Source organism: Leptosomus discolor, chromosome 16 (genome assembly GCF_034619465.1).
Source record: "Leptosomus discolor isolate bLepDis1 chromosome 16, bLepDis1.hap2, whole genome shotgun sequence".
Lineage (NCBI taxonomy): Eukaryota > Metazoa > Chordata > Aves > Leptosomiformes > Leptosomidae > Leptosomus > Leptosomus discolor.
Genome location: NC_141406.1, coordinates 3835647 through 3862400, shown reverse-complemented (window position 1 = coordinate 3862400; position 26754 = coordinate 3835647). Strand labels below are relative to the sequence as shown.

At 46.0% G+C, this 26754-nt stretch overlaps 2 protein-coding genes across 8 annotated transcripts in view; one reads left to right on the top strand and one right to left on the bottom strand.

The window, feature by feature from the left end:
• The window catches only part of SUDS3 (SIN3A corepressor complex component SDS3), a 68079-nt gene extending 46482 nt beyond the window's left edge, over positions 1–21597 (bottom strand). For all 7 annotated transcript variants that reach the window (XR_015183919.1, XR_015183921.1, XR_015183920.1 and 4 more), the window contains exons 1-11: positions 21432–21597; positions 19537–19606; positions 18488–18543; positions 18014–18085; positions 15720–15739; positions 15002–15158; positions 11627–11722; positions 9615–9676; positions 8713–8734; positions 7894–7999; positions 3901–3985 (exon numbers count right to left, since the gene is read on the bottom strand). Coding sequence is in view for 4 of the 7 variants with exons in the window: in XM_086473951.1 (XP_086330077.1) it covers positions 3901–3985; positions 7894–7999; positions 8713–8734; positions 9615–9676; positions 11627–11722; positions 15002–15158; positions 15720–15739; positions 18014–18085; positions 18488–18543; positions 19537–19606; positions 21432–21597 (912 nt within the window). In the remaining 3 variants the exon portion in view is untranslated. The remainder of the gene's footprint in view (positions 1–3900; positions 3986–7893; positions 8000–8712; positions 8735–9614; positions 9677–11626; positions 11723–15001; positions 15159–15719; positions 15740–18013; positions 18086–18487; positions 18544–19536; positions 19607–21431) is intronic.
• Positions 21598–25213: 3616 nt separating this feature from the next.
• Positions 25214–26754, top strand: part of TAOK3 (TAO kinase 3) — a 93400-nt gene continuing 91859 nt past the window's right edge. The window contains exon 1 of the mRNA XM_086473895.1: positions 25214–25229. The gene's annotated coding sequence lies outside the window, so the exon portion shown is untranslated. The remainder of the gene's footprint in view (positions 25230–26754) is intronic.

Here is a 26754-nt window from a genome sequence, read left to right as displayed (position 1 = left end):
AAACTCTGAGCAACTGTACAGAGCGACAAACGCATACAGATTTACACTCTATCACGACATAATGCAATGGTATATCCGTTTTGCTGAAGTTAATTGCTTTAAGTTCCATTTGGAGGAAAATTAAAATTCAGTTTTAAGTGACCACAACAGCAAAATTATTTATTAACACTAAAATGTGCCATAGTTCAGAAAAATAAAAGCATCAAGACATATTCTGAGTTAAAACTGAAGTTTCAGGCATACAACGCATTTCGCAATCAGAAGATAACAGCTATTAATTCTAAAGAACCAAAGGAGATGGTGAATAGAAGCAACCAAATCCATCTCTGAATTTCTTTTATTCTTAGACTGCAGAAGAACAGTAAGATTCCTCCTTTTTTCAACTTCCAACAAACTGAGATTGCTGAATAAACTCAGGGGAATAAAAAAAACAAACCAAAAAACTTTCCTGCACATACTGAAGTGTTTATTGTTGTCAAAAGGCAAGTGATTGAATTACTTCCATGCACTTGGCCAACGATTTCCACCAATGCAGTATTTGATTCACAGTTTGTGAGGAAATCACATTGAAAGTAATAGAAATACATTCCGGTTAGAGCTCAACACATCACCAAGTTTTAAAGATTTTGGGCCTGGGGAGGCTATTTCCGTTTTGGTTTTTGAGGGGGATCATCATAGCTCAGACTGTGTCAGAAAGGCCCATAAACCAGTTAGGAAAATTCAAAAGCAGTTCAAGAAAACTGATTTAGAGCTTCATATGACCAAAGATGCCTCTGACACACTGTTAACTACTGTCACGGGTTGAGGCTGGGCCGGCCACTAACGAATGACAGACGCTCTCTACTAACCCCTCTCCCCTCCCAAAAGGGAAAAGGAGAGAGAACAAGGGAGAGAGACTTTACGGTTTGGAAAAGAAAACTAAAACAGCTTTAATGGAACAATAACAATAAAAGAAAAGATAAATAATAAGAATAAGGGAAAAAATGAAATATATACAATATGTACAAATATATACAGAACCAATACCGAACCCAGCTCCCCCCCACCCTGATGACAATACGTCACCACCACACCGCAGGGCTGGCACTGGGGCAGTCCCAGGCTGGACAGGGCAGCAGACAGGGATGGGATACAGGAGCTGGACTCAGGCACTGGATTCAGGGATGCACGGATCAGTCCTCCTCAGGTGTCGGCCATCGAAGAAGAGAGGAAGAGACGAAGAGAGCGAGACCCTCGTGATCTCTCAGCTTTACCCTGAATATGACGTCCATGGGATGGAACACTCTGTGGGTCAGGTTTGGGTCACCTGTCCGGTTCGCTCCTCCCTGTAGGTGCGACCCTTTTCACTCCCGGCACCCCAACACGGAGCACAAGATTTAGCAGTGACCTTGGTCGCCATAAGAACAAGTCTAAGCCAGGGCTTCTCTGCATCCCATTCCTTGGTACGGACTATAAACCCCAGGCCTTATCGCTGCTGGGAGCAGTCACTGTCTGGAAAAACAGGCTGCTGTCTCAGAAAGTGCCGTTAGTTAGAGGGGACTTAACTGAAAAGTTAAAGCACTAAAACAGAATTAGTTCTGATTCAGCCCAAACCAGGACAACTACTTCCCTCCCTCACCACAGGGAGGCCACTGTCTGCCATACCCTCTCTGAAGTTTCTTAGTTAAGTCTTTTCACTTGGAGCACTAACGTGTCACCGGTGGGGAGACGCTCTGTGCAAAGGGTTTTGGTAACGTTCCCTTGAGTCACATAGAAACGCTATCAACTTTTGACTCCAGTCTACAATTAGAGCCCTCAAATCCAGGTCTGCTTTCTACCTTCAAGCAGGAACCACTAAGATCAGAGTTTGGTAACCATGCTTTTGAACGCGTGACGAAATCTGAGATTCCTCATTCCGTGAAGTATCTCTCTCCCTTGGCTTTATATTGTTGCCAAGAACCACAACAAGGCCAACAAGCGCCATGTCACCTCCCCAGCCTCTCTCAAAAACACCCCCACAAAACCAAAACTAAACCTGTCTCACTTTAAAGCAGAATTAATGCAGTAATAATTAATGGATTGCATCTCCCTCAGGTTTCGGGTAAGACGCTCCGAGAAGATTGAGTTTTAAAGTTGTAAGTTAAGAGTAATAACTTTAATCAAATTAGCAGCACTATGCTTTAACACATCTGTTAGCACACTACTTCTACTTCATCTAAATAACCAACCATTGAGCGTAACAACTGTTATCGCAAGGGGAACAGTTGTGATACAAAGCATATCCCATATGCAACTCATTTCGTTGAAAATAAAGTATTTTCCCTTAGCTGCCAAAACAAATTAAAGTTACTTTATCGGCTGACTGAAGAGAAGGGCATTCAAGTCTATCATTTCTTTCCTTGAAGTGTCTGGAATCTGCAAGCACAGAACAAAGCGCTCCCTTTGCCCAACCGACGCGCTGCTCGAGCACGCGGCGTGCGTGGCAGCAAGACTCCCATCGACCTCAGGCACGCCGCCCTCTGCACCTGCTTCTCTGAGCCTTTACCATTAGCCTCAAGGAAACAGTCTCAGGCAAATGACTTGCCTGCCCTGTGTCCCAAGCAGGTGATGAATGCTGCCAGCTGTCCTGGTTTGGGCTAAATCAGAACTAATTCTGTTTTAGTGCTTTAACTTTTCAGTTAAGTCCCCTCTAACTAACGGCACTTTCTGAGACAGCAGCCTGTTTTTCCAGACAGTGACTGCTCCCAGCAGCGATAAGGCCTGGGGTTTATAGTTCGTACCAAGGAATGGGATGCAGAGAGGCCCTGGCTTAGACTTGTTCTTATGGCGACCAAGGTCACTGCTGAATCTTGTACTGCGTGTTGGGGTGCCAGGAGTGAAAAGGGTCGCACCTACAGGGAGGAGCGAACCGGACAGGTGACCCAAACCTGACCCACAGAGTGTTCCATCCCATGGACGTCATATTCAGGGTAAAGCTGAGAGATCACGAGGGTCTCGCTCTCTTCGTCTCTTCCGCTCTTCTTCGATGGCCGACACCTGAGGAGGACTGATCCGTGCATCCCTGAATCCAGGGCCTAGAGTCCAGCTCCTGTATCCCACACCCTGTCTGCTGCCCAGTCCAGCCTGGGACTGCCCCAGTGCCAGCCCTGCGGTGTGGTGGTGACGTATTGTCATCAGGGTGGGGGGAGCTGGGTTCGGTATTGGTTCTGTATATATTTGTACATACTGTATGTATTTCATTTTTTCCCTTATTCTTATTATTATCTTTTCTTTTATTGTTATTGTTCCATTAAAGCTGTTTTAGTTTTCTTTTCCAAACCGTAAAGTCTCTCTCCCTTGTTCTCTCTCCTTTTCCCTTTTGGGAGGGGAGAGGGGTTAGTAGAGAGCGTCTGTCATTCGTTAGTGGCCGGCTCAGCCTCAACCCGTGACACCAGCTTACTTCACACCACCTGTACTGTTAGCAGGAAGAATTTTCTCCCCTTATCACAACTAAATTCAGTGACAAAATTTTTCCTCATCCTCTTCTGAATTCCCAACGGGATTTTTTTTTTTTTTTAATTTTGCATTAATAACAACTGTATGTATGTTCTTGAAACAGTGGAAATGGAACTTGGAAATACAGTGCCAACAAGATGCAACACGTCAGTTCTTCCCACTTTTCCTACTGCCAAACTAATACTTGCCAAACGAAGGATCATTCCTTAGAAACGCAGCAAGTCTCTTCCCATCTCAGATCTATCGCAAGAAAAGATCTCTCAACTCAGTTTTATCTTGGCTTCAGCTTCTTTGAGATACTGGACAACCACATCTTTTCTGAAAACAATACTGACTTTCCCTTCGTCCTTACTAGACAGCCATCTGCCTGCTTACACTGATCCACAGCTTCCCCCCTCTCCCATGAAAAACAAAGCAGCCCACTACCTCGTTGGCGCCCACAGAACTGATCACACAGCTGATCTTAGTGTTCTCTTTGGACTCCAGGTAAATAGCCTGGCTCTTGTGGTACCTGCAAAAATAGAAAAAAAAAAGAAATTTAGAAGAGAAACACACGAAACTGATAGCTGTCCAAAGACTAAGAAACAGCACAAAGATTGATAACGCTAGGATTCTGCAAGCATTTGGTTAGCCTAAATACAAAGTCTGTCTTTTTTCTTTCCACACCACTTTGCCCATCGTCACCAACATAGCAGGTGGTCTCATTCTGCACACACTTTGCATTTAAGTGATGCTTCACAAGGCACGAAGCTCTCTCAATTCCGTTTGCAGATTGTACTCAGTGCAGTCTATGTATTGCTTAAACAGAGACCTCAAATTTCTAATGCTGTCTTATTTTGTGAAAATACCCAAAATGCTAAGTGATGGGCAACTGACTCTGCAAGAAGCTGTACGTACCTGCCGTAAGCAGGCAGTGCCTAAGCACATCCAGTTTTTTCCCCTCTTTTAGATCACATTTTAGGCATGCTATATTTGTTTCACACAAAATCACGAAGAAAAAGTGAAAACTTTGACATTCATAACTCTGAATTGCTTGATTTCATGGTCTTGCCTTCTTCGCAGACCATGTCTCTGGTAAGTGCTGCAAAGTGTGCTACAAAACTCCCCAGTTTCTGTTTAGTTCTGCCTACGGAACTCTCCTAGGCAGAGTAATTATACTGAAACAGATTATTTGTAAGTAAATAATCGTAACCAAGAGAGCACCAAAATGGTTTATAGTTACAAAAGCACTACTATACTTCCACCTTTACCCTAACCACGATGTGCTTCATATTTAACAGGACAATCCAAGTTGCAGAATCACTGCACAGAGATTCCCTCAGTAACCACTCAGTATGCAACTACCTGCAGTCCGACTGGCTGACTGCCACTTGTCAAAGTGCATAGATTTGCATAATCTTTACAGTTATTTCTACAATAACCATACTGTAAATATGGAAGTCTTCCCAATAGTTTATTCCACAATCCCTTCCTACTGGCTCATGTACTCAGAGTTTTCACGCTGTTTGCCAGTAACCAGAACGATAGTGCCAGCTTCCAGCCTTCCAAACAGACTAATTACCCACGGGCTGGACGAGGTAACAAAAAAAACAAACCCCAAATCCTGCAACCTTTGGATACTTGTGCCCGACTGCTATTCTTTCTCCTTCATTTTAACAGAAAGGATGTCAGCAGGTTCCAGGGCAATGCAATAGCAACGATGATCTGAGCCAAAAGCCTCCGGTGTCATTCATTGATATAAGGAACAGCACAAGCTACTCCAAACCAGACCTCACGAAGGTAAGGCTGGTTGAGACCCGGCCCTCGCGAAGGTAAGACATAAGAATCTCACTCCAGCACTGTCCTACCATGCCACGCTACGACTCCTTCAGCAAGGAGAACTGATGACCTTGATGCAATCAGCGCACAAGCTTCCGAGCGCAGAAGATACCACTGCAAATGACAACTCTCAAGTGATAGCTGTGCCTGCCCACATAAAGAAATCATTTTTCCCACTCAAAGCTGTTTCTTCCAATTTTTCGGTTATCACTGAATTCCAAAGCTAATGACACACATGAAGCTGGCTTCAGCCCCCAGATTTCACATCACCAGTTACTGTCCATCAGTGGATCTGTTAACTGTGCACAGAAAAGACAAGGTAACAAGTTAGTTCAGCACTTTTTCGCTGAAGAGGTGTCTCAACCGTCCCACGCTCCATGCACGCAAGACACAAGTCAGCTACAGGCACGGTAGCCCGGAACATCTCCCTTACACACTCATGTCTCGGCCTTTTGCCAAGTTTGTATACCCACACACGAACAAAGGGGCAGAACTGAGAAAAATACTTGAGATGAAAAATGCAATGGAATTTAAGTTGGCTTTCAAGAGAAGGGAAGTGCCAAACACCTCTTGCTTTTGCAGCAGGTAAAACACACCCCAATACTGACAAGCGAGGCAAGCAGAAATCACTCCATTTTTCTCCTATAAAATACTTTGCTGAAAGGCCAAAAATCTTTCAACTGCATCTCCCACCAGAAGACTGAAAGAAATCACTCTGCATTACTGCATGCAGAAAAAGCTAAAAGCAAGAAGATGGTTGTTTTACAGTGAACTGTGTTTTAAGATCTGATGGGGGGGGGGGGCATGGAAGAAATTGACTGAGGATAAAAAAACCTGAAGTCTAATTCCACATCCCCTCCCTGTACAACGGGGACATGTTTGTGAAATGTCTCTGCCAGACCCTAGGGAGTCCATTACCAGCCCTAAACATTCACTATTTTGAGATAATGGTCCTTCGTGGCTGCTGTCAGGAAACAGAAAAGTAGTCACTCCTGAGCTGTCAGTTTTATTATTTCTGGTGCATGCCAGCAGTTACAGCCTTAATCCACCTTAGAAAAAATTACCCTCCCACTACTAAGAGTTATTTCATTATTTTAAAATACCAGCTACTTTGCACAAGTACTATTACTATCAATCAAAAAAATCTAAGCAGGATTATTACAGCCAAAAAAAGTAAAATACTTCTCTTAAAACAGCATAAGAACAAGGAAGACAGAAAAGGCAACACCTGGAATTCCTGACAGCGAGACCCTCATGACAATTCAATTCAGCAAGACAAAAATCTCTGTTACTGTTTTATGTCCTAACTAGATACTTTTCAGAGAGAGCTTGTCCTTTTGAGAGATTCCTCCGGGCTCACGGAGGCTCTCCCAGGTGTAAATCTGGTGGGAGCTCGGGAGCTTCACTGACAGATTACTCCAGATTCCATCTTCCCCTTTTTTTTTTTTAACACACATACACAACACTTTACAGTACTCCACATGCTTAAAAATTCCGAAGAACAGTTTATTCATCCAAATATATCCTAGAGGACAGTCACTTTACACAAAAAATATCATGAAAGCCAGAAAAGAACTTCATGCATTTGTGCAATGACAAGCAGCCTGCCCAGCTCGTGCCTGCTTTAGGCTTCACAGAAGTTTAAGCTCCAGGCAGCAGCTTTTATCAGAGCTGTATATATCGAACCCTCAACCAAAGTTCACTGTCAGAAGGAAAGACTGACCAACTATACAAGACGGCTGTTGTGTAGAAAACAAGCTTCACGCCACAAGCTTTCCAAGATAAAAATACAACCTCGTCACTTGTTATTTTGAGCCAGAACACCAAAGTAGGCTACAAATAAGCCTATGACTTGCAAATTGCTTTCTGCTCAAGAACTACTAGATTGCCCCCTTGATCATCCAGTTTCGCGTGTCTCATGGAATAAGTTTAAGACCTACCAAGATTTCTCTGCAGAATTTAATATTTTCCTTGCGTTTTGTGAGGCTTGCACAGCTATATGCCCATAAAACTTAACAGAGCTAAATCCAATCAGCAATTCTGAAGTTGCTTCTCCCATATGGGTTTGCTCTTTAAAGGTTATTTGGATTTATTAGAAACATTTTTCATTCTGCTCATCCGGTGCACAACATATCTTCTGCCACCTTGTGGGACGACGGGCTAACGTTCTACAAAACCGAGCAGCAGGACTGCGGATGCTGCCGATACGACGGTCCCCACAGTCACAGAGGACCCGCACCCTAGCTGTCCGGCTTCACACCTACACCGCACCACGTCTGCCGAGGGCTCTCTTACCTAACATTAGGGCTGACTAAAGTGTTTCCCAAGCGTCACAGCGTTCACCACTGACTCCATGGAAAAAATTGAAGTCTCCTTTTATTCGAGCCAATAGTTACTCCTGAGAGTCCACGGGGTCTAAACACGCTATTATCACGTCTGACTTACCGAAGAAGCTACGATTAGCCCGTGGAAGAAGTGACTAATCTCTACCCCAAACCATTTTGTCCTCAAATTCTTTTATCAAAGCAATTTCTCTCTGCAGTCTGTCTCCTCACTACACAATGCTCAGACTGTTTAAAACAGAAATCTACCAGCGCTTACCATCTCTTATCGTAGTAGAGTTTTCCATCTTCTATCCGGGCTTCAAACCGCTGCGCTGGAGACTCTGCTGGTGTAGCTGGGAGGTGCTCGGGAGAGGAGGGAGAGGCTGAGAATAGGAAGGAGACTGTATTTAAAGACCACCATGTATCCATCACACAGTAGCACATCTGACTGCAGAACTGCAATTAATAAGGTCATATTCAGCAGAAACAATAAACACAGAAAGCTACAAACTCATGTTTCCATCAGAAAAACACTCTCTATTGGGATGAATAATTCAAACTCTGCCTTGAATATACAAATGATAGTACTCACCGAAATATAAAATTTATTTGAAAAAATATTGATATGTAGGTGACAGGCAATGTCCTTGATTTCATTTTAATTCTAATCTATAGTAGTTAAATAAGGTCAGAATTATTTAGGCAAGTTAGTACCACCCTGCCTCGACATAAAGTGTACAGACACATCTACACAGCTGAAGGCATAAAACTAAGCTCCCAATCCCTCCATCTACCTGAGAAGCACGCAAGCTGCCCAGAGGCATCGGAATATAACGGAAAAACATCTTTACACAGTCAGTTGTCCCATGCCCAAATGTTTTAGCCACCAAAGATGCACATGCCTCCCTTCCCATCCCTGACAAACTCCAGGGCAGATGAAGAGACTTCACACAGCACCCGTTTGCTACACAAAGTACAGCAATTACACAGCCAAAACAATTACACAGCCAAATTACACAGTCAAACAGCCTACAAAATAATTCTCTGTTCAAAAGAGCATGACTGTGAAAAAGTTCCAATGCAACTGTTAACTCACCTGGTCTCTTGGGTGATTTAAGCTACATGGAAAGAAAGCAAAGCAGCGTTAGAGATCTGACACGAGCCATAGAAGTGTGCAGTAATCATTTCAGATAGTCTTACTTTCCATACCCTAAATGCTTCTTTTTTTCAAATGTAAAGTGGCATAACATAACCAGAACAGCATGCTATAAACAGCCAAAAGGTGTGGATTATCAGCATCATGATACAAAAGGCCCACACGCTGCACTTCAGAGCATTCAGGTGATCCGCTAAAACAAGTCAAAACCAAACCCGTCTGACACGTGATATTTTTGAACATGACCCAACACTTCTCAGGGTACGTGAAATACAGGAGAGAGATCATTAGAGACACCTCAACAGCTGGCACAAAAAAAAACATGCTCCGCTATCATCCTCAGATGCCTTAATGAGCGGCCTCTATTAAAGAAATCAGGTAAGCCTTAAAGCGTTTAGCAAGAAAGCAATAGCTTAATCAAACCTGGAAAAGCTATCAACACACACACTGCCCCCTATCCAGTTTGCAACAGCGGGGAGCCAAAACCCAAAACCAACCCACCCCACACTAAGGCCTAAAACAAAGGCAGCCTGTGATCTCACAACGTCTGTTCAGCCACGCAGAGGAAGAAACTCCTTAAGATAGCTCATCACTTGGTTCAGACAAAAGGTAACATTTTTAGATGACAGTCATTTTAATTAGGTTAATTAAACCTATTAAAATAAAAGGGAGGAGATACCATCTTGCTAAATCTTTTAATGTGTTACTTCAGAAAGCCTCCCGGGATGAAGTAGTCCCACATTTCAAAAAGGAACATAAACCAGAGAGCTCTGCTCTCTTCAGGGGAAAGCATTAGCGCTCTATTTAAAACCAAGAAATACAAATCAAGCCATAATCCCTACCTTGTTCAGCGTTCTCAGGTCCTCCATTATTTGTTCATCAGTCAACAAATAATTCAGCTGAGGTATCCAGAATTAAGGTTCCCATAAGCTCTTGATAGGCAAGGCTAAAAATTAAAGGTCAATGACATTTCACTCGACTAAATGTGAGCCAAAAGGTTTCTGTAAAGTTGCATAAGATTTTAGTAAGTGTCGCACTTGAGCTTTTTTTTGTCATGAATTAATATAAGTCCATCTCCACAGAGCCTCCTACTTAGCAGCAAATAGAGTGCAAAATCATTTTAACTTATTCAGACATAACCATCAATGAAAAACCTTTAGTGCCCTGACATTTACTTCATGGAGGCACCAAGCACTGGTGTTTTCAGTGGTTTTCATCTTGCATTTCTGTAGAGAACAATCTGGGAGCTGAAACACAACAGACTCACTTCAGATTTTGTACAACAAGGACGAATCCCACCCAAACCTAGGAAAAGCAACTCATCATTTGGCAACTCGGTAAGCGGGAATACAGAAACAGGGAGAAGAGGGGAACGGCCCACAATAAAAAAAAAAAAATCAAATCAAGAAAGAAACCGAAAATAAAGCCAGAGACACAAAACACATCTTGGTGTGGCTGAGGATAAATAAGAGCCTACCATCCACCTGAAAACAAAACCAGTCTCAGAACACAGAAATTAGTGTATTACAGCCTTACTAGAGCTCTGCTGTCATTCGGGGACGTTTCACAATCGCATCTCCCTTCCGCCCTTTGCTACTGCTCCTGTCACTTCCGCACAAGAACAACCCAAGTACACAGAAGGAAAACAACACCCAGGCAAAGCAGTGGACCCTCTCTCCAGTGTTAATCTACAGTGTTTCTCCACAACAGCTGTTAAGTCAAAAGTATTCGAGGTATTAAACTAAAGTTAACAATTCCTAGGCTACGTTTGGTTCTGATAGACTTTAATCCTCAGCCCAGCAAGGAAAGGCAGAGAGAGTTTCATACCATGGCTGCTGCATCATGCTCAATTAGTAGGTCATGTTCACTACAAAACTCATTTATTTCAGATGAGACAGGGGTAATAAATAGATTTTGTTTTCCTGAAAGAGTGAACAGAATCTCCAACCAGAAAGAGGTTAATTAAAACTGGAGATGCTTGTGACCATCCCACGTGAACTCTCGAAGTTCAAGGTTTGATATTGCCTTTGGAAAATGTGAGTCACTCAGAAGTCATAAGGTAAGTTTTTTTAATCTGATTTAAGCCATACAAGTTTGGAATCTAATAATAAGCCTCTGCAAAGCAAATATCATTGCTTTCCTTTCCAGGTGAATTTAATATACAAATAGAAAAAGCGCCTATCATCACAGAGGAGCTAAAAACATCTTTCCAGAAGCCAAGGAACATTTTAATTATAAGAAACATGCAACAAGGCAGAAGAAAAGGATTACACACACATGTTCTTCTCTCTCTCGTGATATATAAAAAGAAAAGATGGATTTTCATCTTTTTTTATCCAAACAAATCTAGCACTCCTTGCCTTTGCTATGCATCTCTCTGGATTAGAGATCTGAAGCCTCTATCAGAAATGGAAAAGCTAGTTTGATATGACAAACATGATCTTTCTGGCAAATGTTTTGTCACATCTTGACATGAGAAAAGCTTTGGCTCACGCAAAAAAAGCCATTTACTATCTACAGCATCAATTACCTCAGCATTTATATATAATGTTCTTTTAAAAGTTTCTCCTTCATGAAAAGAATCGCCTGAAGAATTCAAATGATTATCACCGACAAAAAAATATATGAAGTTACCTCACAACCCTGTTAGGTTACCGAGGGATCTCCAAAGACTGGGTGTGTTATACCGGTTTAATCACGTATTGTACATGACAAATTGTGCTTCAGTATTTCCTGGATTAAAATCTGATCCTAGCACCTCACTCCATTTTCCTTCCTGTACAAAACAGCACAGATGCAGGCAGCACATTGGCCCCAAATACAATAACCCTCCAATGACTCCATAAAAGGATATCAGGGGCAGGTTTCCTCCTCTTGTCCGGGATAGGAACTGGATCATTTGGTCGTCGCCTCAGTTTCCTTGTCATAATAGGCTTCACTTCCATTGAATCTGTAGAGTAATGAAGTTGGAGAGCTGATAAGACCCGAGGGAAAGGAGTAAGAAGCAGCAGCTTTCTACACAAGGCACAAGGAAAATAATCTTCCCTCTTTCATACGGAAAATTGGATTTTTTTTTTTTTTGGTGATAGCTTCCAGCATCCAAGCTGGAACTGCTGACGGTGAATACAAGCTCCCTTTCACACTAGGTCACTGTTTAGTAGCAGCATTGCAATGCCATGGTTACAGCTTTTGTTGGCTGGAAGGGGCAGAGGTGGTTTGGGGGCATTTTACAACCGCCCCAGGTACAGATAACAAGCACAATGTCACGGCAAGGATTCAGGGCAAACGTCTTTAATGCTAATACTGTCTGCATTTTGAACAGATCATTTAAAAAGCAAAGTTCGTGGAGTTCTTTGCTAACAAAACTTCAATAGTTAATATCATGTAAGAGACCAGCTACAAACCAATTGCTCTTTGTCTTCTCTTCAAGCTGGACAAATGGCTTTGTCAAAGGAAAACAGATAATTGCTGCAGTCAAGACTGATACGAGTCTGCCAGAGTAATTTTAACCACAAACAGTATTTAAGTCCAGATTATCTAAAAATGTTTCAAATTATGATTAATGAAATGAACCTGACCAATAACATGCAGAGCAGCAGGTGACAGGAAATAAGTTGTGGCATATGCAGGGGGGGAAAAAGAAAAAAAATCTGTTTAGAATTTAAAAACCAGTCTCATCACCGAGTAATTATGTGAAGTTTGTCCAAATGTCTACAGGTAGAACTACTTAAGGAATGATTTGTGAGAGTTTAATTTATGAAGATATCTTGAATTGGCAACCAAGAGACCACATCTTAAACGCTAAACACATCATCTCACCTCTCTTTCTACGTGCTGAGAATTATTCACTCATCTTTAAGCGCACCTAAATCACAGCCTAGGAAGCACTGAAGTCTACGAAGCCTCTTTGTCTCCCTCTAGGTGCTAAAACCTTGAGCAGCTATGCCTGCTCAAAATACACCAAAATTACCGTCCTCCTTATCTCAAGGGTGAGCAAGGATGACCATGTTTCACATCAAGAGAACAAATACTATGATAAAAGCTTTAAAAAAAAAAAATAAATTAAGTGCCACCCACCAAGCGTACGCCAAAGGAAACCTTGTCTCTAGGATTCAAAGCTGAATTTGAAAACCACTGAACATTAATAGCCCTGCAGACACTAACAACATAACTCACTGTGGTGAACGCAAGCCATTCTTCCCAGTTGTTAAGACGGATTTACAAGAGCCTCAGAAGAGGGGTCTGAAGCACTTACTCACGGCGATAAGCAGCCCAGTCGAGAAGGCTTTTTCTCCGTTTTAAAAATTAGTTTCCAATGAGTTGTCACAGAGCTGTTCTCTATATTGCTTAAAATGTGAATAAGGCAGAGAGATCAATTTTCTTCTCTCTTTATCTTAGCATTCTTATCTTAAAATGGTGACGAGTCAGCTGAAAGCCAGCACCAAACAAATTCTCAGAAAAAACCAAGCGTTTCGGAGTCTTACATTTACTGTTAAACATCTGAAGAACTTTAAGATTCTCAAGAGATTCATGAAAACTTCATAAAGGAATTTTTGAAGAGCTGCTAAAGCACCAAGAGATTTAACCTGAAACACAGCCTTACATGAGGCTTACTAGTCAGGAACCACGCTACACAATGCTCCAGAACAGGAGGCAACGACTGCAACCTCACGAGGCTGCAGCGCTCCCCGCGCTCACAGGCGAGCCCACCCGTCAGGTTGCTAACTTGCATCCTGGTAAGGATGAACTTCCACAGGTTTTAAAAACCATCAAGCCCACACCAGTTTCAGTGGTCTTATTTCCCAGCCTCCAGTACGTGTTCACAACAAACCCTGTTGCTTCTAAAAGTCACATTGCACTTCTGCTAGCCCGGAAGGAAGGAGGGAAGGGAGGGCTAACGTGCACAGAATGGATTTCTTCTCCACAGCTGCTTACATGCCTTTTCCTAGAGTAGTATTTGATGAAACATCTCCTCAGGACACGTTTCCTTGAAGAGGACTAATCTTGTCCCTAAATCAGACTACTACATACTTCTTTTTACCCCTCCTTAGTCTCTCTTTAACGCTGCAAATCCAAATCCTGATATTAACAGCTGTCCCACTGATAGAGAAACTGGATTCCTTCAGACTCCTGGAATATCGGTATGCAGATTTCCAAAGGTGAGATGGAGTCAGATCCTGATCCACTAATGAAAATCTGCTTACATGATTAGTACTGTATCCCAACTTAGTGGTGAACAGTCACAGGCACAGGATAACAATAGGAAAGTTAAGGCCAAGGCACAGTTTGGAAGATCACACTAGGCTTCATACTTAAACAAACAAACAAAACAAGGAGATCAGGGAAACAGCATAGCTCAAGCTGTTTTCCAGAGCAGATTAGCCCTAACAGCTTGTACAAACTCAAGAGCACTCTTGAATATGTCCAAACAGGTTTTAATTCTCGCTTCTGAACACTAAATATTAGCTTACATGGCTTCTGTAGATACTATGCAAGAAAGATATAAAAGGTCTAACTCATGGACAGGCCTCAGCAACACAACTAACGTTATCTGTCCATGAAGCGAGGGAGTTGTGCTTAAGAAGAGAATGAAAATCAGATTTGTTCAGTACCACAGCAACACAATTGGTGAAGGAGGCTAATTACCCCTCTACTTACTCCACTGTGTCAGTTACTGCAAAGAGCATTGCCGAGGCACCAAGGGTACCAACTGGTCTTGCGAAAGAAATCTGTCCATTTAAATGTCCATTTTCCAGAGTCTGGACACAAATGTAGCTCACAAATCTATTTTTCTGGCTTTAAGTAGCATATTTCAACCTTTATGGTTTGCCTTTCCTCAACTTCTTGACCACCTATTACTGGAGAAAAAGAGGACACAGTTTACAGCCTGGCACCGCCAGTTAGGTCAGTACTGTGGCATACCTCAACAGCTTTATGGCCAGGTCACAGGAGCTAAAGCAGCCCCTCTCCCTGCATATAAGGTCCTCTGCTGCTTCCCTGGCACTATTGAGATATACCTGTTAGTAATTCAGGTCACTGGATTCTATCGGGAGCTGCTTTCTCCACCAAAAGACCACCAATTTGTGTTCTACACCTCTTGGCACTCGGAAAGCTTTACAGCCTTCACACTAGCTGTCTGTCTAAAGCAGCACTGGTACCTTTAGATCTTTTTTCCCAAGCATCAGCAGAGTGGATAAGACAAACGACAGATGCCTATCCTGGCTTTTACCTCCTGTTAATTCCATGGTTAGCTTTTCATTCTCAATCATCTTCTTTTTCTCTTCCAACTCTGCAATCAAGTTTTCCTTAAGCTCAATTTTCTTATCTTCAAACTCCTTCGCTGCCGCCTTCTTTTCCTTTACGTAATTTTTTTCCACCTGGTCTGTCTAACGCAAACCAAAAGAACAAATAGGTTAACTAAGGAACCAAGGACTCAAGTCAATGATATCAACAGCTTCTTTCAACTGCTGTATTGATTAGCTTTTCAGTTCAAAACTGTAGCCAGTTCTAAAATTATCAATATTCATAACCAACAGAAAACCATCTAAAAATGACTAAGTAGTACTATATCGGCAAAAGAATTATTTTTAAAAATATTTTAATGCTGCGTAACATATCAAGTCTCTAGCAGAGAGCTCTTCAGGTTTATAAACAGTACTGTCATTTATCACCTTCAACAACCTTTTTAAACAAGCCAAATGCACAGCCAGCATAAAACAGCCCAAGAGAACATATTTCTTTTCATTCTATTTTAATCACAAAGTCCAGAAGTTACTTGAAGTAATACCAACAGCAGGCTGTACTACATCTCAAGGGTAACAACATACCTAAAGGAAGTAAATGTCTCTAAGTCTTCTGGGAAAACAAGCACAAGTACTAGATGAAATAGGAGGTTTAAACCTCTTCCATCTAGTTAACACATATTTAGATAAATGAAGAGTACTTACTTCCAGCTGGAGGAACAGTTCTGAAAGACAAGAAAGACTTAATATATTATCTTCAAAGATACACAAAACGACTTCTCTAACATTTTAAGTCATTGAATATCGCAGCCAAGAGAGGCACTGAACCAAACAGCATACGCACTTATCCAACTTCTACTCTCACTTCACAGTTTCACACAAAATAAACCAACTATTATGAAAACAATTCCACAAAAATACATTGTTAATTGAGGTTTTCTACAGATTGTCAAGCAGATTTACAAAGCTTACACAGCAGTATTCCATACTACTCAGTTTAGCTACTATTCCCAGCAGTACTAAGCATGTAGTCCATCTTTCTTCCAGTTTAATTACAATCAATTAATACTAGATAACAATCTTCCCAGATAGAAGCTTGAAACATGTAGCTGAATGCATGGCTGGCAAAAATACACAGTTTAAGCCAACCTCATGAATTTCAGCAATGGCCTTTTCAGAACTAATTCTGCAGCTGCTAGAAGATTCACCTACTCAACTCACATGTCTCTGATTTCAGGCTGTTTATGCTTGAGAAAGCAGGCAAGGAAATGGTTACGTATCACTGAAGGCTAAGTTCGAACACATGGCAATGATCAGTGCGAGTCAGACCTACAGACAAGGCAAATGGATTTCTGGGTATGCAACAGCCCTGCTACTGATGTTTGTGCAATTCCTAACAGCTCAAAACTAAGCAGGGTGGGACCCTCCTTGTGTTTCCTGGAGGACATAACGCCCAAACCAAAGTTTCTACTTAAGGTAGGGGCAAGGAAAGCAAACTACAGCACCTGATCAGTCCTCAAGCCACCATATTTCATCAGCATGTTAAGCTTTGGCAATACCTGAAACAGCAAAAGCTTCTGTAAAGATCACGAGCTTCAAATATGTTTTGGAGAAGACTGTAGCAGCAATGCTGTACTGCTTTATAGATACCAAAGGTGATAATGGCCCAATAAAAATGAAACCTTCTGTTTGCAAAGGGTTCTACCAACTGAGCATGGAAGCAGCATTACAGAGGTAATCAAGTACAGGCAAATCTAAACTGTTACTTTAATATCTGTGAATTTTCAAACGAAAAAAACCAACCCAAAACCTCAACATGGGAAGGATAAACAGAAAAAAGACCATTCTTCCTGCAGCACTAGGCAGCTGGATTGTTTTATCCTAAAGCTGAACGTTATCACCACCTGCCCTCCTGTGGAAGAAAGGTGTTGCTGCAGCACCGCTCTTTGCCAGCCGGGAATACGAGTTTGCAGTTAGTCCTAATTTTATCAAAACAACCCAGTATTGCCAGAAGGCAGCTCCAGCGTACACGAAATTCATCTCAGAAGACAGATTCCTGTCAACAAGCAGCAGTTCAACTTCACTTAAACTCCTCAAGCAAATCCCTCGCTATCCCAAGACACGATTTATACTCATCAAAGGTTGGATACATCAGCCATCCTACAACTGCCACTGCCTCTCTGTCACACTTCCCAGAGCAACGGGCCAAGCATTACCGGATTCATCTACCTTTTCTAAAGGAAGAACAGCTACATCTCCTACCTCCACATAATAGCTTCTATAAAAGGCCCTGCTTCAGTATCCAAGAAGCTACTGGAAAGAGAACAAACAAGAAGAGGGAGGGAAAGGAAATGAATCTGATTTCCAAGCCATTTCTCTGCAGGAACACAACAAAGGCTACCCAGAAGGGCCGAGAGCCAGGCACTTGAAAAATTAGCTTGGGCCTTCACTCCTGAAACAGAGCAGCACTCGAAGCACAGGCAGCCCATTCGACTCACAACTGTACAGAGGAACCGTCTGTGCAGCAAACCCTCTGTATCCACTGCTCCAGGGCACAAACCAGAGCTCTGGGAAAGCACGTAGTCCTAACCCGCCGCTCCTGCAAGCCGAAGTGAACGGTGCACCTGAAGGTTTCGGACAAGCTGCATAAAAACCCAACCCGAAGCAGGAGGCTAAGTTCAGCACAGCGCCAGATAAAAATGAAGTCTTTTTTTTTACTTGCGCCATTTCACACAAGTGAAGACTAAAACTGTTTATTGGTGTTTGGGAAACAGTCAGCAAACAATGCTGATGATGGGGGGGGGGGGGGAAATCAAGACAGATGCCACCACGCTTCGTGCACTCTCAAAAAAACCAACAGTATCCCTCGGAAGCAGAAGAGCCCTTTGCTCCAGCAAGTTCATTATCTTTAAAGGACAAAACTACCATTATTTTTCTTCAGCTGTTATAAAACCTGAAAATTTATGTTGTGTGTTGCATCTTAAAGAAATTCAGCTTACCTGCATTCCGTATCCTTTCTTTGTACTGCTGGTCCAACTTTTTCATTCTTTTCTGATATTCCTGAAGAGTACCTAGTTGAAATAAATTGTAGATTCTCACTGTTGGGTTTTTTCCCCTCCCTAAGTATTAAATTCTCTCAAGGAGAGATATGCCACTTCAAACACAAATACTAGTATCTGAAATGAGAAAACTACAATTCCAGTTTGCTTATTTTGATAAACACATTCCCCATTTTTTCAGAAAGTGGACTACTCCTTTTAAGAAACACTTTAGTACACCGAGCCTTAACTACAAGTGTTTAGAAGGAAAAAGGACGGAAAGTGGCTGACATTTTTCACTCAGCAGCGTGACTGAGAGCCAACACTCAGTGAAGGATGTCGCTCACATTTTTCAAAACCCTCAGGCTTCTACGACCTTTGAAAAGTGCTGAAAGTTGTTTAGAAAAAAAATAAGCTCCCTCCTTCAAAGCTTACCTTCCTGCAACTGTTGTAATTGCCTCTTAAGAGACGCCAGTTTGTCCTGATACATCCTGCAAAGACAGAGAACATGCAACTCCACTTTGAAAAACAAGTATACGTGGCTCATTTCACCGCCTGCTTAGGTTACAACACAGTTACAAGGAATTAAAAACTTTTCAGAAGAACTTCAGGAAACAAACAAACAAACAACAACTAAAAGAATATTATTCAAATGAAAGGTTATCACTGTCTAAAGCCCCTGCCACCCCTTTATTTTTTTTCTTTTACAATGCATCCAAACCAATTATTCTGGGAACAGTTCAGGGTAAAATAGGATTTTTTTTTTTTTACATGTTGAAGTCTAAACCAACATTTCGATCTACAGATACCAGCAACTTTACAACAGAATAATTCTGTCAAGTCTTAATATTTGTCTATCAGTTCCCTAATTATAAAACAGAAGGCATTTCCTCACGTAGATCTTGGCATTATAAAAAAACCCCAAAGTCTATTCCTGCTGCTGTTGCAAACTTGCGTTTCCTTTACCACCCACCTGCGGTTTAACAGGCCAAGTCTTCCCGACCTGTATCAAAATGTCTCTGCCAGTAAGCACGAACACAAAATACTGCAAATACACCTGAACATGGAGGGAAACTATTTCAAGCCTCCAAAAAGCCTGTTGTCTTGGCAGGACCAGCGTTCTATCACTAAGGGATTTTTTGCTTGGCTTCTACAAAGCAGACCCTCTATTTTATGTAAAGGGCCTGTCTGCAGCAGGATTCATTTGCAGCAAAACTCGGCTGCTCTCAGAAACTCAATACCTGTTCCTTTGTCCAAAACAGTAGCAGCACTTCGTTTCTTGAATACATATACAGCAGAGAAAGCAAGTGAGGAGAGAAGAACTCCAAGTGTAGGGACTCATTAGCTATTACACTGGGCTAGGCACTTAAAAACCCCAATCTCCTCCCAAAACGTTGCAAAGTTTTATGCAAAAAAAAAAAATCCCAAAACCAACTCCACTGAACTGAGCACTACCTTACTTTTGATTGGAATGGGTTACTTACTGTTCTTTCATTTCTACAAAGTCCTCTTCCTCATGTTTTGCCAGGTCAGTTTCACTGGCATCCTCAGTGTCTGCAGGAGGTAAAGAACGACTTGTTAGAACTGAAGTAGTATTTAAAAAAACCCACAGTAGTAAATTACTTTAAAACAAACAAACAAAGTCCCCAAACCTCAGGCAATTTACCCTCAAATAGACAATAGGTAGGCCTCTGGAGAGATGAATTCCAAACTGAAATGAGCCATCTCATCTCTTCCCTATAACTGCAAGTTAACTCACGTAAATCCTCCAGCGGTTTTTACAACAAAGCCTACATCAAGTCTAAACAACTTCAACGTCAGATAGTCTGGTAATTTCTTCCCAGTCTAAGACAACAGGTTCTCCATTAATGCTCACACAAAGATAAGACAGAAACAGTAGAAAGACTCTGAAAAACATTTATTTCACAGACTTCTTCCTATAGTTTCACCATGACATAATATATATGGAGGACAATGACTGAAACGGCTTTAACTGATTCTGCATCTTGACCTGAACGAAAACACTATGACGAGATGCTGTCAGGGTTGACCACAAAGGTCTTGCTAAAGATAACAGACCTGCTGTGATCTGAACTTGACTTCTCAGCCACACGTCGCCCAGAAGTACTTCAACAGCTACACACACCAAAGGCCAGCACCACCACGGAGACAGCCACAGTTTTATGACTAAACAACACAAACTACAAACACATTAAACCAGCACGGGACTGCAAGTTTTCTGCTATGCCTTTTCAGACTTCTATTTACAAGACACGGGTAGCCAAGAATTAATTACCTTTCCTCCCCAAGGAGGGGTCAGTGTCTCCAGGCTGGAGCTGTGGTAGGCAGGGTACAGCCGTGAAGCCTGAACTACAGCTACGTGCCCCACATACGGGTAGGGGACACCAGTCCCTAAAAATCACACCCCTCTCAGATTTTTTTCTTAAAGAAATGGCTTAAGCTTACACGTATCAAGATAAAATTCAACACACCAAAGATAAACCATGAAGTTTTAACTACCAGAAAACACTTAAGATGTCTAGGTGACCATAAAGGACTCCATACTCAGTTTGCTGGTGTGCAGCCATGGAGAGCCCCCACAGACCAGTACGCTGTCCTCCTTTGTAAGGATCTACAGGTTTGGCTCTGGTACCTCATTCATGGATGGAGATGAGGACTCTTGCTGACCGAGCAACACACACTGTCAAGGGGTCATTCCTGACCTCCCGTATTTGTTATTTTATTAATCCTACACCCCAGGATATGCTTTCACTGGGTTTCACTTCCATTTCCTCTTCTCCACTGCTTTCCTGGTTCTTCTACAAAACCCCTCTTTCCTCTAACATCCTCTCGCCCTCCCTCACTTCTGTCCACCCTTCCTTCTACCTTAACTGCCTCCTTCCCCCTTCGCACCACAGAAATATACCCAAGCTTCCTACACCAGATTTCTCCACTACATTTACCCTATTGTCCCATACACTCAGTCCCCCCTCCTCGGTGCTCTCCCTTCTCGCACTGCCTCTTCTTCACCTCGGAAACCACTTCAGTCCTACCCCTCCACCGGTTTCCCTTTTCTATTCTTCCACCTGGGAACTCCAGCAGTCTAACAGGCCCTTGCTTTCTTCGCGTGTTCTTGCTGCTCCAGGCCACTTCTCCACCAAACCCGACCCAAGCCTTTCTTCCCCAAACACCCTCCTCCACCCTCCCCAGCGCTCCGGTCCGCAGCGGTCCCCTTCTTCAACCCGGTGAGAGCCCACCCCAGGCACCCCCGTTTCTCCACCCTGCCCCAGTCCCCACTCTCCCACCCCCTCCCAGGGCACCAAAGCCCCTCCCCGGCCCCTCTCCACCCCGCTCCGGCTCAGCCCGCCACGCTACCCACCCTCATCGGAGTCGCGGGCCCGAGCGCTCCGCTCGCCGTCCTCTTCCTCGGCGCTCTCCAGCTCCTCCTCCTCGTAGTACTCGGGGCCGGGGGGCATGGCGGTGGCGGGCGCCCCAGGCGGAGCGGGGGCCGGCGGCGTGGCAGACACCAACCCGGCCGCGCTCATAGCGGCGGGACGCAGCCGCCGCCGCCGCCGAGGGCCCGCGCCTCCGCCCGGCGCTCGGCAACGGCGCCAGGACCCGCGCCGCCACTTCCGCTTCCGGGCGGCCGCCCCACTGCCGGAACGCCTCCACCCGGCGAACGCGGCGGGCACCTAAAGGGGGTCCTTGGGGACGGAAGGTGGCGAGGCGGGGCGTCGCGGGTTCGAATCCCGGTCCCGGCGGGAGGGCGGGCCGAGGTTTACGCGTCGGGCTTTCCCCGCCGGGCTTTGCTCTTCAGGCGGGTTGGGGGGGGGGGGGGGGGGGGGGGGCAGGGGGCTTTGCCTGGGCCTCCAGAGACCCTTATTGTCCCTATTTGCCACCAGGACGACCCCATCTGCCGTGAAACGCCCGTGACGCCGGACACGGACACGCGGTGGTGCCGCAGCTCCCCGGGCGAGGAGCCGGGGGGGAACGGACTCTTTCCTATATATATATATATATATAAAAAATTTAGTACAGAAAGGACTTCCCTGTTCCTCCACGCTCTGAACCAGCACCCCCGCGGTGCTGTGATCCCGCACACAGCCGGGTGAAGCCGTCGCTCCACGCCCGGAGAGAGCAGCTCTCGTGGAACCAAATCCACGAGGAGTGCCTCGCGTTGGCAGGGCGCGGGTTAACCCCCTGACTAGGCACTGCTACAAAACTAAGGACCGAGATCCAGATCCTGCAGTGAGATTCGCATGCAGGAACCATCAAAACCAGGATCCCGCTCCGTATGAAAACGCCTCCCGTTGGTATTTCAGGCTCAGTATCTCATTTAGTGCTTTTCTGCAGCTCTAAGTCACCTGGGAAGACCTAATTAGTCTCATTGCCTCCAGCAGAGCCATACTAAACGCTTACCTTAACAGTTGTGAGGTGCATTCCTCAAATGCACAACTTATTGACTCACTGAGACGCTACAAACATCTCGCCAAGGGAAAGGAAATCGGTTTTATCTGAAGGGCTGAGCTCAGAAACACCGCAGCGCTTCTTCAAACTTGCTGAACTGGGCGCTCGGCAGCCAGAGGAGCCCTGGGTCACCCTCTTTGTTCTCAGAAGAATGGCAATAACGCAGCGTAGGCACTTTGCTTTCCTGCAGCTCAACGCAAAAATCTGTTTGCCCTGACTGACAAGCTTTAACTCTGGACTCCACGCAGCGTACGCCCGATACCTTTTTACATAAGTAAATATTCCCTTTTTCCCGGGAGATGAGGCTGTGACACCGCTAAAAGCCAACACTGAGAGCAGTTCCCAGAGCCCAGCGTCCCACCTGAGGGCATCTGACGGGAGAGACACCGCCAGAGCTGCTCGCCACCTCCCCGCTGCCAAGCGGTGCGGGGTGCTGGGGGTGACCAGCGCCTTGGAAAGCCGCCCTCGTGCCTCCTCCTCGCTCAGGGCAGCGGAGCTGGCAGGGCTGCCTGCGGCCACGAGGTGAGCAGGAAAGGGTGTGGTGGCGGCTGCCACATCGCATGAGCTGCCTGGGTGCCCACGCTGCGCCCAGGGGTTTGTCCTCTCCCCGCAGACTTGCACTTGGCTTGAGTTGTTCAAGGAACTTTCCCAAACTGAGTTAAAACCAGAGATGGGACTGGCTACGGCTCTTTCTCAGAACTAACCAGAGCCCCCTGAAAGCTTTATAAACACCATTTTCCCCCTTTCTTCCCCATTTCCTCCCTGCATCTCTTCCCTCTCCCCACAGCCCACCAGCTCCCCTGCAAGCTGGGGATCACAAACCCGCTGCAAGCGTGCCTGGACCCAGGCTGCCCTGCCGAGGTCATCACCCTGCCCCAGCGCTCGCTGTCTGTCTGGAGGCAGTCTGTCCTTCCAGGGCAGCCCGTCTTCCCTCGCCACGCCGAGGGCAGGCGCGTTCACCACCGTGAGGGCACCCAAGAACCCTCTGAACAGAAGGAGCTGCGCGCAGCCAGCGAGGAGGAGCTGCAGACAGCTGCTGAGGCAGAGGGTTTTAGCTCATTCTGTGGTTAAAACTGGAATCTCACTTGCTGTCGCTCCCTCCATACTAATTCCTCATGTTTAATATTAGCCTGCTGGAGACACCCTCTACTGTCATCTCTCAGGCATTCAGTGGGAACCCAAGGGAGGAGGTTCAGCTTTAAGGAATGCCATGTTTCCCTTACAAACACAGAAACTTAACTGTCTACGCCCCAAAGAGCGATCGGGGAAAGTTTAAACTTCTCTGTCAAGCTGTTGTTCTTGGCTCACGCTTTCATTAAAGCTGTTTTTCTCATCACGACTCATTTACTGTTTTATATACATTCACTCAGTTTGAAGAAAGATTTCTGCCTCCTGCTTTGTCAGCACCAGCTATTCACAGAAGTCGTGCTTGCTACGTTTTTCCTTCCATTTGTAAGAAACAAAGAGCAAAAGGTTACGAAGCTCAGCTTATAAACAGAGATCATGGCAACTCATTTATTGTACAAATTAGATGACTGCAATGAGAACACCTTTAATATAGTACCTTGGCCTTTGAAGAACAGAACACATACCAACACCCTTACCCTGGAACACAGCTTTCAAGTTTCTGTACCTTTGGTTCCAAAGGGCCACATGATGATGGTCCTAGAAGAAAGCCCAGGAGAACAAGTGTCAGAAACCAGCTAGGAGAATGAGGTTGCATAGGGTTACTGGCAGAAGACAAAGCTCTGCTCCTTCAGATTTCTTCAGCAAGAAGGTAATAATAATAATAATAAAACCTATAAGGCGCTGTGAGCCTCTACGGCTATAAAGAGTGTTTGCCTCCGGATTCAGAGCTGTAGGGAGCCACAAAGTGAGGCAGAAACAGCACTAAATCACATTACCCTGTCTCTGCTCTGAGCTCTTCCTAACTACCACTAAAGCTCCTTGTGCTTTGAGGCCTTTCCTCCTCAAGTCACACCACTGTTAAGTCAGACCTCCTGGTTACTGGGAATATCTTCCTACTGTGACCCGCCACAGCACAGTCGTTGCCAAGAGTCCCCCCAACCCTACCAGCAGGGACTTAAAGACTCGGAGCTGCCTTTTTACGGGCCATCACACCCCACACACACCCTCCCTGAGGCTGCTACTACAGGCCCAGGTCCAGGCCCGGTCCCGGTCCCTCACACACCTGAGGCCGCTACAGGCCCCGCCGCCCACGCACACACCTGAGCCCGCTATAGGACCCGACACCACCCACCTCAGGCCCCCCCCACCCGGTTCTGAGGGGCGGCCCCGCCCCAGCCGTTAACGGCGGCCACCGGCCCGGGGCGCCCCGGAGCCTTCGCTGCCGGCGGGACCGCGCAGGCGGCTGAATCGAGCGCCGATGCTTCCCGGGCTGCGCTCGATGCGCCGCCGCCGCTCCTCTGCCTGGCCTGAGCCGCTGGGCTGGGTAATCGAGCGCCGATGTCTACGCCCTTCTTCCCTCCCTCCCTCCCGCCCGCCCGCCCGCGGCGGGCAGGCCGTGGAGCAGATCGCCGAGCGGCCGCGCGATTGGCCGCGCCTGGCAGGGGGAGCCGCACCTCGGGCGGCGGCGGGGCCGTGGCAGGAAGCGGCGGGGACGGGGCCGGGCTGGCGGACACCCCCCTCCCCCCTCCCGCCTCCCTCCCGGGCGCCGCGGACGTGGCCCGCTGCCGCCGGCCGGCACCAGGTGAGGCGCGGGGACGGGCGAGGCGGCCGCGGGTACCGGCTGAGGGGTGGCTTCGCCTCTGACAGGCGAGTCCCGCCAGGGCGGGGAGAGGGGCAGCGCCGGGCTTGGCAGCGGGTTTGGGGCTAAAAAAAAAAAAAAAAAAAAAAAAAAAAAAAAAAAAGGCACTTTCTCGCCGCCCCGGCGGAGTGGAGCGTTCGGCTGTCGGGCCGGGGGGTGCCGGGTGTCCCGCGGGTGCCTCACGGCGAAGCTGCCCCGGGGCGCGCCCGCGGCGGGGCCCGCCCGCCCGCTCCCCCGGCGCTGCTCGGGAGCCGGGGGAGCTGCCTCTGGGCTTCCAGTAAGGGGGTCCGGGGTGGAGGGGGGGGGGGGCGAGCCCCCCGGGTAGCTGCGCTTCTCCTGGGGCGGCTCTGGCGCTGGGAATGCCGCGCTGGGGCGGCGGGGGAGGGGGGGGGGGCAGCTCCCCAGCAGCTCGGACTGGTTTTTGTGGGAGTTGTGACCCGCAGCTCGCGGGGGCTGAGCTGTCCCGAGTTTGCTGGCCCTGGTCGAGGAGGTCTGTGGGAAGTTGGAGCTCCAGGAGAGCAGCCCCATAAGCTGTGCGGAGGGAGCAATGTCTCCGTGGGAGGGTGGGCGTGGGGGGAAAGCGGCTTCGCTTCCTTCATGGAGAAACCGGGGACACGGGCACAGCTCGGAGGAACGGCGTTTGTCCGTTAAGGTTACCCCTCGGATCGGGTTGTGAGCCAGTAATTTGAACGGCGTTAGTACCGGCCTGATGAAATTCGAGGGAAAAGGGGGGCTTGGTTACTGTCAGCCTTCTCTGAACCGAGTTGGAAGTAATTACGTAGGTCTAGTCTTAGCAGATGTATCTGTCCTTTTAATGACATCAAGAAATGATTTACTGTAGGTGCTGAATGTCATCTAGCAGTACTCATATTTGCGTGGGAAGGAGAAAGAAGGAGGACACTAGGCAAGTACTAAGCCCTTAGAATTTTGGTTTATTTATATCTCCTCGTGTCTTTTTTCCAGGAACACAAGCAGAATTAATTCCCTAATCCTTGAACTAGGATACTTCTAAAATTTAGTGGCCACTGAGTAGCCCTGGTAGCATCCAGGTTTTCCCCTGGTCGCTTGCTCAGCCTGGGCAGACCCGAGCAGCTGGGTGCCCGGTTTGCTGTCCGCAGCCAGGGTGTTCTGTGTTCTCCTCGGGGCTGGGCTCCGGCAGGCGAGCGCTGACCTCGGAGGTGTGCGGAGCGCTCGGGCTGGTGGCAGCTGCCATGTTGGGTTAAAAACAGCAAAACAGGTGGTGCTGGTACGGCCTCCCTGCTGCGGGGAGGCTTCCTGGCGGGAGGACTGACCCAGGCTGTGGGAGAGCTCTGCTCAGTTCCACCCTTTCTCCAAGAGGATTTCAAATCCCGTTGCCTACCTGACAGGACAGCGAGCCAAAGAAGAAGATGAGAGCAGTTCAGGGGCATGGATTGGTGGGGGATGCTCCTCACCTCTCCTGCAGAAGCTGCTCCGCCATACACAATGG